Below are 14,555 nucleotides of genomic sequence, written 5' to 3'. Positions count from 1 at the left end.
GCACATTGCTGCTTCTTGTCCTCATAGCCTCTTGGACTACACTCCGAGTGACTGTTTGGCTTTGGACACTGTTTCCAATCCCCTAGATGAGAAGATCTCAGTGCAAGGGGTGGGGCCTGGGCGGGCAATGACAATCTGTTAAGAGACAGGCCAAGTAATAGTGTCAGGTGAGCCCACATCAGCCTGGAAGCACTATCTAAACAGTGTTTGAGCACAGACGTGTAAAGCTGGGTCCTAGCTGTTAAAACATGTGCACCTTAGGGAGCCTAAAAAGGGTTCTCTTCCTTTCAAAACTTCATGAAGACATCTAAAATCACCGTCCACTCCAAGATACCAAAGGTGAGTCTTTCTAGGGCCTGAGGACAATCAGCTACACAAAAGTGGGCCAGAGGATTAGTAATGATGAGATTGAACACGTTTGAGCCTCCGCATCAAAACAATTGTGCAGACGGAACTACTTCTGACATTTTCAGTTATGTAACACTTTAGTGTTTAAAGCCCATTTGATCTGGGTTTTCTAATCCTCAAGTCCAATGAATACAATGAAGCCACTTACCTCAAAAACATTCAGTTAAGATCCACTGTTTGCCCTGCCCTCACCAGCATTACCCTGGATGCTAAAGAAGCCTGCAGGTTCCCATTCTTCACAATTTCAGGCTCACTCCAACCCTTCCCCAATAAACAGGCTCAAAACTGCAAAGCACATCATTCAGAAGTTTTTAATAAACAACTTCATTATAAAAACTTTTTTTGAAAATTAATTCTGTAAAACATTGAAAAATCTACTTTAACAAAGATATGCCCTGTGCATTTTCTAATGGCACTTATATTTTACAATTAAAAACCTTGTTTTATATAAAGCCAAAAATACTCCAAGAGGTTATTCACTGTGTTTACAAAGTGCTAGAAGGTTTTTGTCTTGTAATTTTCTTTCTTTAAATAATCTGGCATTAAGAAAGAGTAGCTCCAAAGCTTCAACCAACTGGGAGTAAGAGAAGGGTGTGAAATAGTGTTCAAGAATTCTAGTGCCGGACACGCTGAGGTTGCACATGGGAGAACTGGCAGATGACACAGGCAACACCTGAAGCAAGTTGGTAGGAACCACTCCACACAGTCCCAGATTACACCGTGAACACCCTTTCCACACCACAAACCCCACTCTCCAGTGGTGAAAGTCACAGCCACTTCCTTCCACAGCAGGTTCAGAGCTCCAGGAGAGGCCAGGGTGAGGTCCCAGAGAAATCTGGACTTTTCTGGCCAACACCTGCCTAAGGCAAAGTTTCTTATTACATAAATATCCTTGTTAAAAAGCAAAATATTGATCCTGTATAATACAACCTGTTTTTTTTTTTGTTTTTTTTTTTTTGCTTTTTTGTTGTTTTTTTTTTGTTTGTTTGTTTTTTAAATCGTGGAGAAGGGGTAGGGAAAATAGCTACCAAAAAGGGAAGGGAAAACTTAAAGGCTACTAAGGGAGGTTTAGGGAGATTTCAACTTATGACAATATCTACGAACAAAAAAGCAATCATACCTGCTTCCCCGGATTTGCATTAACAAAAACACCATGTAAAGTCGGGGAGAGACACACTGGCGCACCCTTCCCTGCCTCCCACCTGTTTAAGATGGTGCTAGGATCCTCTGAGCCGACACCTGGGCATACTAGTCCCTGGCCCCAGGACAGTCCTCAACTCTGACAGCCTGTGCAGGCTGAGGGGCGCTTGTCCCCTGTGCAGTGCATTGTTGACAGGCTAGAGTATGTGGCAAGGAAAGGGGACATCATTCTTTTCTGGTCCCTGATTGGTCTGTGCCACACACACACACCATGGCTCCTGTCCTGGGCAGATGCCCCTCTGGCTCTCTTGGCCTCATAAGGGGTACTTAAATGAGTTTGGGCACCGAGTACAGAGCAAATTATTTTTATCCTTTTAACAACTGGCCAAAAAGGCTCTTTTGGGTGGTAGGTTGGGGAAAGAGTTAAGAAACTGCAGGGTGGTTTGTGGTCCGAAAGAGTGAAGGCAGATAACCAGCGTTCACAGTGACAGAAAATTTCCTTAGGTAAGGACACTGAGAAAAGCTGAAAAACAGAAAGGATGGATGAGAAAAGGCAGAGAGAAAAGACTAGAGGTGGGAGCAAGGCCCCAGCTACAAGATTTACAATAGGTGCTCTGCTGTCCTATGAGCACCAAGGGAGGACAAGCTCAGGGGAACAGATCTCCTCAAACAGCCCAGTGCACTATACTGTGTGGCTGGAGGCAACTGGCTTCTGAAAACGATAGGGAGGTGGCAGGCAAAGGGAGAAAGGGGCCTGGGTCTAGTGAAGACCAAACACACGGAAAATGGCAGCAGCGAGTTCCACTTGGATTCTCACATGCCATTTCCTGCAGTACGAGTCCCAACAACATGCATAGCATGCAGGAGATGGTTGCGTACCAAGGCAGACGCTTTTAACAATAAACCTTAATTAGTCCCTGGGACTCACTGAAACTAATCTTTAGAAGCAAATCACCTGGTCTGATTCCAATCCTGTCAGACGTAGTTATATCCAGTTTTTTTTTTTTTTTTTTTTTTTTTAAAAAAAGGTATTCCAAGCTACCTTGCTTAAATCAAAACATCTTATTCACTCCACATTGCTTCCAAACAAGGGCCAGGGAGTTAAATCTGAAGGTTTTCACCTCAAACAAGGAGTACTGGCCTGGGCTGAAGCAGGAGTCCAGGTCTTGGACCTGCACAGTTCCCAATGATAAACTGAAGTGAATCTAGACAGAAGGGAGGGGACAGGGAAGAACTGGTGGGAGATTGAGGCAGTTCCTAGGTAGTCTGTCCTGAAACCCTAGTGGAGGAGCCAGCAAAAGACACCACTAACAGAAGTGCCCAGGCTGCTGGCTACATCTGTAAGAGTTAACAGTAAAGAGGTAGAAGTGTGTTTCTGAATTAGAGAGGTGTCTCAAAAGGTTCCACAATGATGGTCCCTGAGCTGCCTCCCTTCCATGCATGGGAAAAGCCCATACAGAACCGAGATGAAATGGGAGTAGGGATTCGACTGCTCTGGGCAAGGGCTGTACAGTCTGTGGCAGAGAGCCCCAAGTCAGCAGAAGAATTAACTTCTTGCAAGAAACACTGCTAGATACTCAGGGCAACTGAGGGGACCACGACAGGTTGAAGGTCTTCAACGGAGAGCAGAGAAGACAATGCACAGTGCCCAGAGTCCATAGGGACTGCGAAGCAGGGAAAGGAGAAGGGACGCTGTAGGTAAGAACATTTTGGTATGAGAGGCAACAATAATTTGATAGATTAGGACTCAACTATCTGCCCAATGCTAACTTTCTAGAAACTCCTCTGACAGTTCCATTCTGTCCTACAGAAAGGACAAGCAGGAGGGAAACAAACACAGAGCATATTTCCTCTTCTCTGCTAACCAGCCCAGAGCCCAGAACCCCTCCTTCCAAGACAAATACAACAGCTCACGATGTCCAGGGTGGGGCTAGAGACTGGGGAAATGGTGGATATGGATGCCTTTATTTCTTCCTCTCTCCAGTTCAGGAGGATGAAGGTGTCATGATGTACTTGGAGAAAAACCAAATTGCAGACCTGTGAGAAAGCTGCTCCAATCTTCTTGCCTATCTCCTGTGGACACTGCCATGAAAGGCAGGAACAGAAGCAGTCATGGAGATGGCAGAAACTGAAGCAGTCCAAAGTCAGTTTATTTCCCCACAGGGGAAAAAAATGTGACCTCAAGTGAAGAGAAGTCAGCAAGACCCGACTCCGCCTTGTAAACAGGGTTCCAGTTAACACCAGGTACCAAGTGGTTCAGGCTGGTGGCAACTGAAATGGACTGGTGGGAATGGATTCACGGTGTGTAAACAGTGTGCACTGCAATCACTCTAAGGCTAACAGTGTGCTGAGGGAGGTGAAATGGTGTCTGAGGAGAATGTAAACGGTACCGTTGCTGGACAACACTGACTGAAATGGAGCTGCTGGTAGAGTAGGGATGGGATTGCTGAGAATAGAGCCCCTCTTTCCTGCCTGGTAGCCGGAAGCAGGTAATAGTCAAGAGACATTCCACAGCAGGGACTCAATGGCCACCTGCTGGAGGGTCTACAGGTTGGGACCCGAAGGCGGGCTTCTTAAGCTATTTCTCTTGAGGTCATACAAGTAAAACCCTCTGTCTCCAAGAGGCTTCCCCTTCTCCAGATTGAAGGTGGTTCTGATGCTTTGGAGAGACAGAGGGCTAAAAATAGCTCCCAGTTCAGATCAAAATATAAAAGTAAAAATACCTGAAAGTCCTATGATAGATTGTTCACGGGGCTGGGTTCAAGGATCCCTCTAGATTGATCCTGGAGCCTGAACCCCCAAACCAAGTGCTCCATATAGACACTGAAATTTTCTTTTCGAACCCAGCTCTGAAAGCTCAGCTGCCTTCATGGGAGAGGTGGACGGGGTAGGTACTTAGGCTCCCTTGCAGAACCAAAAGACTGAGTGGGGGAACCTCCATGGGGGCTACTGGAATGCTTGGTGGAAACGAGGCAGGGTGGTGGTACTCAGGCCAGAGGTGAAGACAGGAGGCAAGGAGTGCAGAGGTCCAAAGTTCAGGGGTCCCCCAGCTCCAGGAGAATCTTGAGGCTGAGCTTGCAGAGTGGTGAGCAGAGGCTGTGCTTCAGCTTGGGAGTAGCCCATGACCAAGCCTCCTGTGGCCCCTGGCGGGTTACATGGGGGTAGGTTGAGTGGAAGAAAGCCCAGTAAATGAGAGAAGTCCACATTAGCAGCGCAGAGGGCCTCAGAGAGGTTGGCGGGACTCTTGGTGAGCAGGGCTTCATCTAGAAGGGCTGCAGCTGCCGCTGGCTGAGGTGAGGCGGGCTGGGGTTCAGCCGATGAGAGAGAGAGGCTTCCAGGAAGCTCTGCCAGAAAACTATCCACCTCCACTTTGGGCAGTTTGTCAGGCAAGTATGAGGTAGATCCAAGCTGGTATTTTGGAGGGAGCTGAGCTGAGGAGGAGATAGGAGAAGATTCCAGAGGGTAACTCATACCCATGGGCAGCGTGTTGTGCACCAGGGAGTGTGGCACGCCCGAGCTGGGCATGGTAGGGATGTGGGCACCATACATACCCATGGGCAACATGCCAGGAAAGGCCTTGGCCCCCATCACGTCCCGAGAAGCCATGCAGAGCACGGGGCTCAGCTCTTCCTTTACACTGACTGTGGAGCTGCAGCTGAGTAAGCCTAACATATCCACTGGCTCTGTCTTGATCTTGAGCAGCTCCTGTGAATGGCTCTTCTTGACATGGCGTGTCAGGTGATCCTTGCGGCCAAACCTCTGGGCACAGTACTGGCACAGAAAGTCTTTACGACCAGTGTGGACCACTAAGTGCCGTCGAACATCCTTCCGAGTATAGAACCGCCGGTCACAGTGGTCACAGGGGTGCTTTTTCTCCTTGGCACCTCCTGCAACCCGGCGTGAGTGAGCCTTCAGGTGCTCCAATAGGGCCTGGGTACTCTCAAAGGTCTGCAGGCACACCTTGCAGCTGAGATCACCACTGCTGGCAGCATGCATGGCCAGGTGGCGACGGTAACCCAGCTTTGTATTGTAATTCTTACCGCACTCAGAGCAGTGGAGGGCCTCCTTGTTGGGGTCGTGGGTCTGCAAGTGGTTCCGCAGATGGTCCTTTCGGTGAAACATCTTGTCACAGTACATGCACTGGTGGGGTTTCTGGGCCGAGTGGGTGGCCATGTGCCTGGGGGTAGGGATAGAAGATGGGGAGAAAGCTGAAAGAGGGAAGTTCAAAAGGGCTAACTAGACAACCAGATGTCTATGAACAGGAAACTACATTAAGAAATTTCAATAAAGCCATGCAACAGAATACCATAACAACTATACTCTACCAATATTCCTATAAAATGTATTATCATTCTTTTGTTGTTTTTTCAAGACAGGGCTTCTCTGTTTAACAGCCTTAGCTGTCCTGGTTTAGTAACAAACATGAACAATCTGAGTTTACTAACAGGGAATTTGTTATATAATTGCTAAGTTTGTAATGTAACTATGATATTTAAGAAGTGAGCTTTATATGTACCTTTAAGGAATAAGCTTCTTAGAGATATTAAGAGGAAAAAGTGTGTGGAAAGTGGGCAGTGGCACATGCCCTTTAATCCTAGCACCTGGGAGGAAGAGGCAGGTAGACCTCTGTGAATTTGAGGTCTGTCTGGTCTACAGAGTGAGTTCCAAGATAGTCGAAGCTACAGAGAGAGAAATCCTGTCTCGAAATGAAAAAATAGAAAAAAATAAAAAGAGGAAAAAGCAATAGTACATAAAGAATGATATTTGCTACATAAAAAAAAAATAAGGCATTGCTTGTATGTGCTTGCAAATAAGAACCAGGTATCACTGGCAGCTTGAGAGGGAAAAAAGTAAAAAATTGGACAGTGTATAAATGGACTTGACAGAGAACTTTCATTGCAAGTCTTTTAATACCTCCTGAATTCTGAGTCCTGTGAAGAATTTCCTCTTCAAAAGTTTACATTTAATTTTTTAATGTTACAATAAAGGGAAAAATGAAATATGAAATGTATGTAAACCTCCTGATCTGTAACAAGTTCCCAAGATATACAAGGACAAGTCAAAAAAGGAAGTTCAACAGTACATGTAATACACCCCCTTTTGAAAACCAAAAGGAGAATACACATTTGAATGTCTCAAGGATTCGTAAGAAATGAATCCCACCAGCTGCCTTTGGGAGAGAAATAGCTGTGAATTTGAGGATGATTCATTTTTTACTACTTGTATCATTTCAATTGCTTATTTCCTCATTGTCCCTTAGTTCACATGTCTCATGTCTGACTGCAAAGCAGCCCAGAGCCCAGGAACTGGATCCATAGCTCCATATACATTCAGAATCAATTCACCAAGACTTTAAGGCCTAACATTTGCCAAGCTGCAGGTGAAGTGTCATTAACATTCTCCAGTTAAGGACAGGAAGCACCAGGTAGCCCCACCCATCAGTCAGTCAGTAGCAGAGGCTGTATTTAAACACTGACCCTCTTGAGATGGCACATCATAGCTGCATCTAGTACCCCATGACCTTTCCTATATAGAGAATCACCTTGTGTTATGTGTATGCATTCATGTTTATGGGTGTTATCAACCTCCTGAAATACTGGCAGGATGGCACATGAGAGGCAGTGCTGAAGGACTCAGTCTGTTTGCTTTATTTCTCAGGTAGAAAAATAAGGCCCAAAGAAGTTCAGAAACTCACAAAGATCACAAGTAAATTCTGTCAAAGCTCTTGCCTCTTGGACCAGGATTTTTCTATCAGTCTCTCACTGGTACTCAGACCACCACAATAAAGTCCAAGAAGATGTCCCTGATTAGGGTCCCCTAAGATAGAGAAGCACACAGAATCAACACATTCCTAGGTCTACACAACTGTCCTGAGGGCAATCCTGCCCTCCACACAACCCCTGATGCCTATCTTGGTTCCTTCCTCCCAACTGTTTTCCAGATGAGGAACTGGGGCTTTCTGTGGTCATCTCATTGTATTTACGGGTGTGCTGTCTGTCTTCATTACTGAGAAAGTATACCCCAAAGTTTTTACTTATGTGTAAAAAACAAACAATAGTTACACACACACACACACACCCCGTCCTTCTTGCTCACTATTCTGTCCCTAGCAATGAGGACTGTTTGGTACATAGCAGGAGATTAATAAGTAATAGTTACATGAATGGCTAGATGCACCAGGTTAGTCTACGTCATTTGATCAGGGCAAGTTCATGGTTTCTTTACTGGAAAGGCAGGGGATCAGGTGAATATAAATGGCTCTCATCAGGTCCTTTCCCTAACAGAGCTGCTCTTATCTGCCATAAAAAGGGCTTTCACATTCTCTTTCACTTTAAGTAAGGGTTCTTGGGTTTACAAATTTCAGGAAAGGAGCTGACCCACAGAGCAGCAGGGACTCTACACAGACAGAAACAACCATCTGATTAGCAGGCTGAGTCAGAAGCAGCAGCACTGCAAGACCAACACTCTGCGATCCTGGCTAAGTCACGAGAACCCCAGCTTTAGAATGAACAGATTAGACCACAGGATCATCTTTCTAAATTTCTAAGACCAATCCCTAACTTCTGGCTAAGATTCTGATAATTTACCTGCCAGGAATGGAGAAAGTACTGAAAAAAAAAAGTTAAGTCTAATTTGTTCATGGCTGCTTTACACTATACTCATCAGATTCTATTTATCTCAATAAAAATTCCATCATTTTTGATGAGGCAGGGATTCTTAGAATTCTAGGCTAACTCAGGCTACATAAGGAACTCCTTTTTCAAAACAAACACTAATTTTGTTTGGTGTTTAAAAATTTTTTTGGTGGGGAGGAGGGTTTGAGACCGGGTTCCTGTTTGTAGCCTGGCTTCAAACTCACTGAGATCTACCTGCCTCTGCCTCTCTAGTGCTGGAATTAGAGGCGTGTGCCTACTAAAAAAAAAAAAAATTTTTTTACTACATTTATTTTGCGTGTACATGTAAGTGTTTAGGGGCCAGAGACAACTTGCAGAAGTCAGTTCTTTTCTTCCACCATGTGGGTCTCAGGGACTGAACTCAGACTGTTAGGCTTGGCAGCAAGCACGGAGCCAGTTCAATAGGCTCTAGGTAGTTTATTTAGAAATAGTCTCGCTCTGTAGCCCAAGCTGGCTTTGAACTTGTGTGACTCTTCTGCTTCTGCCTTGTAAGTTCTAGAATTATAGGCATGTGCCTCCATGCCCAGCTAAACACTATTATTACTCAGTGAGTGACTTCAAATGGTTAGAGTTCAGAGTACACTTACAGAACAATTTTACCTTTTACTCTTTTGCTACTAATAAAGTCCCACACTCAGCTAAGTCTCTGGTTTTGACCTCTGGGAAGCTGGGGGCTAAAAGAGGTATGGGAGTGTCACCTACCTATACAGCTTGTACTTGGAGGCAAAAGCCTTGCCACAGTGCAGCTGAGGGCAGCTATACGGTCTCTGCTCCGGATGGGGAAGGCTGTGAGGCCTTAGCTTATCCCCATTTGAGAAAGGTGTCCCCGAGATTTCACATTGGCACTTCACTTGACTCTCTGCCTCCCGGCCCCGAGGCCTGGGAACTAGTTTCCAGCCCACTTCCTCCTCCTGCTTTGCATCTTGAATCCAGGGAGGGACGCTGGTGAAAAATGTGGTCATGGCAAGGCTAATGGCAGAGGGCCATGTTATTCAGAAAGCCTCCCCATCGGTTCTGCTCGGTCACAGTCTCCAACGCAGCCTTCAGAAAACAGTCTCTTCACCTGAAACAGAACACCTGGTGTTAGGAAGACCCATGCCAAGGGCACAGAGGCTCTAGCAAATACCTCCCAGACCTACACCCAGCCATCTCCTCCCACTTAGTAGTGGCATGACTTTCAAACAAGCACGTGCTTCCCTGACCTGCTTCCTTATTTACAAAACAGACACAACCCTCAAAATCATGTTTTGGAGGTCAATGCAGCAATGAGTATAAAGCTTCCATTGGTACTTGGTGCTTGCCAGTGCTCATCGGGGTTATTCTAGTAGCTCTAGGCTAAAAGAGACAAGGTAATCCGAGGAATTAAACTTACCCTTCATTTTTACATCATCCCACAAAGCTTAGATAGCTTTCCTCCTTCTCTCCCTACTTCACTCCATCCTCTATTATTCCCTTCATCAGAGGTGCTAAGGAACAATAAATATCCAAAAGGCAACAGAGAATGAGAACCCTTTCATAGGAAATTCAGACCCAAACTAGGCCCCGTGCCACATGCACTTCTTAGCACCAGGAGGTTCCTTCTAGAGAACCTAGAAGTTGCCTCCAAGAATTTTCCCTAAACTAGTGCCTACCCTGACCTCTACTGCCTTTCTGGATCTTTTGTTGTCCAGGTCCATCTTTACCTAAGCCGTGGTTTTTTGTTTTCTTTTAAACCACAAAAACCCAAAGTGCTGAATGGTTCATTCTAGAGACTCAGAGGGTACACATGCAATTCTCTACTAAGACAGATAACATTCCTGGAATGTAAGTAAGTCCTCACCACCGACTAATCTCTGAGGGATCCTTCTGTATTCCTTTCATTTCCATATGCCTAACATCTAGAGAAGGAATTTCAATTTCCTTTTAAATGAGTATGTTACTCACTGAACTCAAGTTGATTCTCAGGGGCTTAATTTATGCCCAGAAATTCTAGTTTAAAACTGAGTTTGCCACCCTCCAAAGAAGCCAAAACTTGAAATCTGACCCTTCCCCTTGTTGGTGACAGTGGTGTAGTAAGGAGAGGAAGACAGAGTAATGATAACACAACCCCTTCCTGACACCAAATCAGAAACTATCCCAAAATTTAGTCATGAGGATTTTCCACGTAAAGAGAGCAATGATGGTGTATCTGGAAATTGGCTATAAGAATCTGGGGAGAGCTTCAACTGCACAAACTAGCTGTGGATCATGAAATGCTTGCTCAGCTAATCAGCACCTGCTGCTTACAGTGACCATTCATCCAACAGACTGGCCATGAACGAGATGATCGTATCAGCGGGTTCACGCCCCAGAGAGCTTTGCTCATCATACCATGAGCTACATCCTGTTCAGGAATCATTCCTTTTGTTAAAAAAATACTGTAATGTAATATGACAGGCATTTCTCCTCACAAGTGGGGATTTGCCTAAAATCATCTGTACAAAAGTGGCAGTATTTTGTATTAATCATGTACGGGGAAGAGCAAGAAATTACTGAAAAATACTCACTTGAGTTATCCTGGAATATCTGCCTGTTCTCTATACATCTCAAAGGCATCTAATAGCTGGCTTTCATTGTTCAAACTCACTCCCCTCCTGCGCAAGGGTGGAATTACCTGTTTATATCAGCGATTACTATGTATCCTGGAACTGGACAGAATGAGCTCCAAGTATGCGTGTCTAGTTTAGAGAGAATTTCCCATACCTTCAAAGTCAAATTCTGCTCCCGCTTCATATCTAAATCATCCATCTCAGCCTTAGAAGTTGGGAATGGCAGCTAGAGGAAAGCAAGTCACACTGCAGTAGCTGATGAGAGAAGGGAGCCTATCTCTGGAAATTCCGCACAAACTCAGAGAGAGAATGGTACATCCCCACCTCCCACACGTCCACCTCATCTGTTCTGGTGAACATGCACAAACAAGACACAGCATTTTAGCACGCTGGCACTGAAAGAGTGAGTAATGGGCTTCTAGGAAACAGGCTGTTAGTGGCTAAGAGCTCGTGAAGATGCAGACAGAACCAGAGGAGGAAGGTGGGAACCACGTGCTCAACTTCAGCATTAATGAGGTTATGGCTTTAGAAGAAAAGAGTCACCACCTTGATCCTACTCCCCTAGGCCTCTGAGAAAACAGCAAGATCCTTACCTATAATCAGTGGCCACCAGGCTGCTGGGCAGCCACAGTTGCTGGTATTACCTAGGAACCTTTTGGGGATCTAGTCTGACTTTCTCTGTGTCCTTTGTCTACATACTCCTCTGATTCAAAAAAATCCTGAGTTTGATTCATGAATCAGACCTAGTTCTTCATACTTCCTGTCAAAACTGTGAAAGAATGTTGCTTCTCCCCAAAGCTGCTCTTCTGGTCTCACTCTAACCGTAGCTATGGAGAAGCTGACAGAACCTGTTTCCATAAAACAAACACAATCCCTCCCAGGGACTGGTATAAGTCAGTGTATTTTCAGCCCAAGATTCTTCTGGCATCTGATCTGAAGGGGGAGGCAGCACGGAAAGAACCTTGGACTTGCTATCAGAAGAGCCACCACTCACTGGCTGTGAAACCACAGGCAGGTTATTTCATTTCTCTGAACCTTACTCTCCTCAATTTCTGGAAGAGATTCATTCTCAATCTGTACATTTTCTAGAGGATGAAGTAAAGTGGCACTATTTAGAGTAACATGAAATATGAACAAATGAAGCCCACAAGGGCAATATCGCTGCTGCCTCTCTTCATGAGGGCCAAGTGGAACTTCTCTCTCCCTCTTGGTGTTACTTCTCATGCCTCAAAGTCAGTTTCCTTCCCTTCCCAACATCTCAGAACTCAGCCTTCCTCTTTTCCCTCACTGTTAACCCTCACCACCAGCCCTTTACCTCCCTCCAGCACATCCCTGGGTCAGAGTTTTCTCTTGGCTGGATGACCACTTTATTATGCCCTCTTCTATTATTAAACTTCCATACCCAAAGTAAGAATGCTTGCTCAATGCTCTCTGTGGCCTTTAGAAGCTCCGGTCTGTCTTCTGTAGTGCTGTGATGTAGGCTGCCCTCTGATGAAACTATAGTTTTTATGGTGTTACATCATCTCTATAGAAACTGCGTTCTTTCTCCATTATTAGCCTGTTTCCTCATCTGTAAAGCTAAAAATACTTACCTCACAGTCTGGTTGTAAGGATTATTTTAGTCAGGTATGCAAAAAGCTCAGCATTAGGTTTGGCCTGCTCAAAGTGCCCAGCAAAAGAAAGCTATTATCTTGGCCTTTGTACTGAATTTTGTGTTCCCACCTTCGGCTGCCACAGTCCAGTTTTCCCAACTCTCCCCATCAAACAATGTTGAGCCAGCAGTTTCTGCAGCAAGGAAAGGGTTAATCTCTGAGTGTTCTTAACCAAAGAGACCCACAGAGGATTAACAGCTCCACTTCAGTGACTACCCTAAAATAGCTTTTATCCCTCCTGCCCAAGAGCTACTTGGGGACCTGAAGAACTCAATTCAACACCTGCCTAGGAGGAAACACACCCAGAAAGGTTCTTGGAGGTGGGATCTTCCCTCAAAAGAACTTAAAATAGCAACTGGGAAATTATAAATAGTGTTAGAAGGGAAAACAAAGCAGGCCTTGACCTGGGCAACAGAAACAAATCCAGAGGCACACTGGTTGGCTGAAAAACAGCAAGGGCCGGAGGAATGGAAATAGCTGCTCGTTTCCTGAGGCCAGCACACACACACCACTCCGGAATGGTGGGAGAATTAAATTACAGGGAGGCCCGAGAGTCTCAATGACTTGCATCATTCCAAGAAACATCAAACAGGATTAACAGGGGTAGGATTTACTCTCAAGCTGCTAGTTCTTCTGTCAGTGTAGATGGGCCTCTTTGGAGTCCCTTTGATTCCCTATTTCCTCGGATTCCCGCTGCCTCCCACCCCTGGGGAGGCCTTGAGCAAATGGCTGCACCTCAGTCCAGCCTCATTTCCACCTACAACCCCCCCACCCCAACTGCACCTCAGTCCAGCTTCATTTCCACCTACAACCTCCTCCCTTCCAACTCAGCCACTTTCCTTGGGAAGAGAGGGTTGGAAACCCAAGGCCAGACTTATCACGGCCAGGGCTGACAGGTGGAAAAACACACAAGCTAGGAGTCAGGCTATGCGGGCAGGTGAAAGCACGCACTCCCCTCGGCAGCCAGGACCCTTTTCCCTTTTGTCCCAAGGAGGACGGACCACAGCACAGCGCTGGGGCTGTAGGCAAACAGGCTGGCCCTCTGACCAGCTGCTAGATCACCCCATTTTGTGTGAAATGTTAAATTCTTCCTACGAGTGGAAGATGGCACTGGAGAACGGGGAGAAAATAAGAATTAAGAAAGAAGTCTAGATAAGGTCTCGGAGATGGGAAGAGCAAGCGTGCACGGTAAAGAATCACGAACACGGTATTTGGGTCTCTAAGAGACCACCACGAGAAAGAGGTAGAGAGATTCCATAGGTCGGAAGAGGCTGGGGGGGGAGGGTGAAGACAAGTGAAGACAATTTCAAGAGGGTCTAGAAACGGGACTCTCCCGATGGAAAAAAAATGTCTAAAGTTTCCTCAATACGGTCACTGGGGAGGCAACTACAGGTAGGACCTTATTTGGGGTTCTTCAGACCGAGGTAGTGGAGCGAAGCCTCAAAGTAAGTTTATGAAAGTCTGGAAAACGAAAGAGCGGAGAGGACTATTTGGAGCAGGAAAGGGGGTTATGTGGGTCGGGGTAGGCGTGTCCGAGGAGGGAGCAGGTGCAGCTTATCTATGCCCCCCAGACCGCGGTCCCGAGGAAGGTCAGCAGCGTGTTATCTGGGTCTCCAGGGAGTCTGGGGGGCGGGGGGTTGACAGTGGGGGACCCTCGGGGCTCAGTCTCCAGGTCTAGGAATGGAGGGAACCTGAAGGACTTGTTCCGGTCCCCCGGGCACAAGTCTGAGGTCCGGGAAGCGTTTTCGTCACCACGGGGCCTATTCGGGGCCCGGCTGCCGCAGAGGGGGCCCCCAGTCAGGGGTGTGGGCGACCGCGCTGGGCGGCCCGAGGTGAGGGGCGCCGCCGCTCCGAGTGCCGGGCGTGTGGGCACAGCGCGACGGCCTCCCGCCCCGCTCCCCACCATCCCCCAGGACCCTCGCCGGCACTCACTGCGCTCGGGACCCCGCGCTGCGGGCCGGGCCGCGCTCGGGCTCCGCCAGGCCCGCTCAGGCCCCGGTAGTGGCGGCGGTCGGGCCATTGTGCGGTGCATTGTGGGAGCCGCGCGAGCGGGCGCTCGGGTCGTGGAGGGGGCGGTGCCGCGGGCTCTCTATGGTCCCGCCCGCCCGCGGGCT

At 46.8% G+C, this 14,555-nt stretch overlaps 1 protein-coding gene across 1 annotated transcript; it reads right to left on the bottom strand.

Moving 5' to 3' along the window:
• Positions 1–779: 779 nt before the first annotated feature.
• Plagl2 (PLAG1 like zinc finger 2) lies at positions 780–14,456 on the bottom strand. Its single transcript, XM_057781784.1, has 3 exons — positions 14,374–14,456; positions 8,925–9,285; positions 780–5,725 (listed from the first exon to the last, which is right to left on the bottom strand). The coding sequence occupies exons 2-3, from the start codon at positions 9,182–9,184 to the stop codon at positions 4,495–4,497; spliced, it is 1,491 nt and encodes a 496-aa protein (XP_057637767.1). The 5' UTR covers positions 9,185–9,285; positions 14,374–14,456; the 3' UTR covers positions 780–4,494.
• Positions 14,457–14,555: the final 99 nt, after the last annotated feature.

This window comes from Chionomys nivalis, chromosome 9 (genome assembly GCF_950005125.1).
Source record: "Chionomys nivalis chromosome 9, mChiNiv1.1, whole genome shotgun sequence".
NCBI lineage: Eukaryota > Metazoa > Chordata > Mammalia > Rodentia > Cricetidae > Chionomys > Chionomys nivalis.
This window is presented reverse-complemented; position numbering and strand designations above follow the sequence as displayed.

Bases quoted from the DNA above. Each gene is read 5' to 3' on its own strand.
- Plagl2 (XM_057781784.1), bottom strand. From the start codon at position 9,184: ATGACCACATTTTTCACCAGCGTCCCTCCCTGGATTCAAGATGCAAAG. The intron at 5,726-8,924 runs GTAGGTGACACT...CCCTACCCCCAG, and splicing joins TCCAAGTACAAGCTGTATAG to GCACATGGCCACCCACTCGG.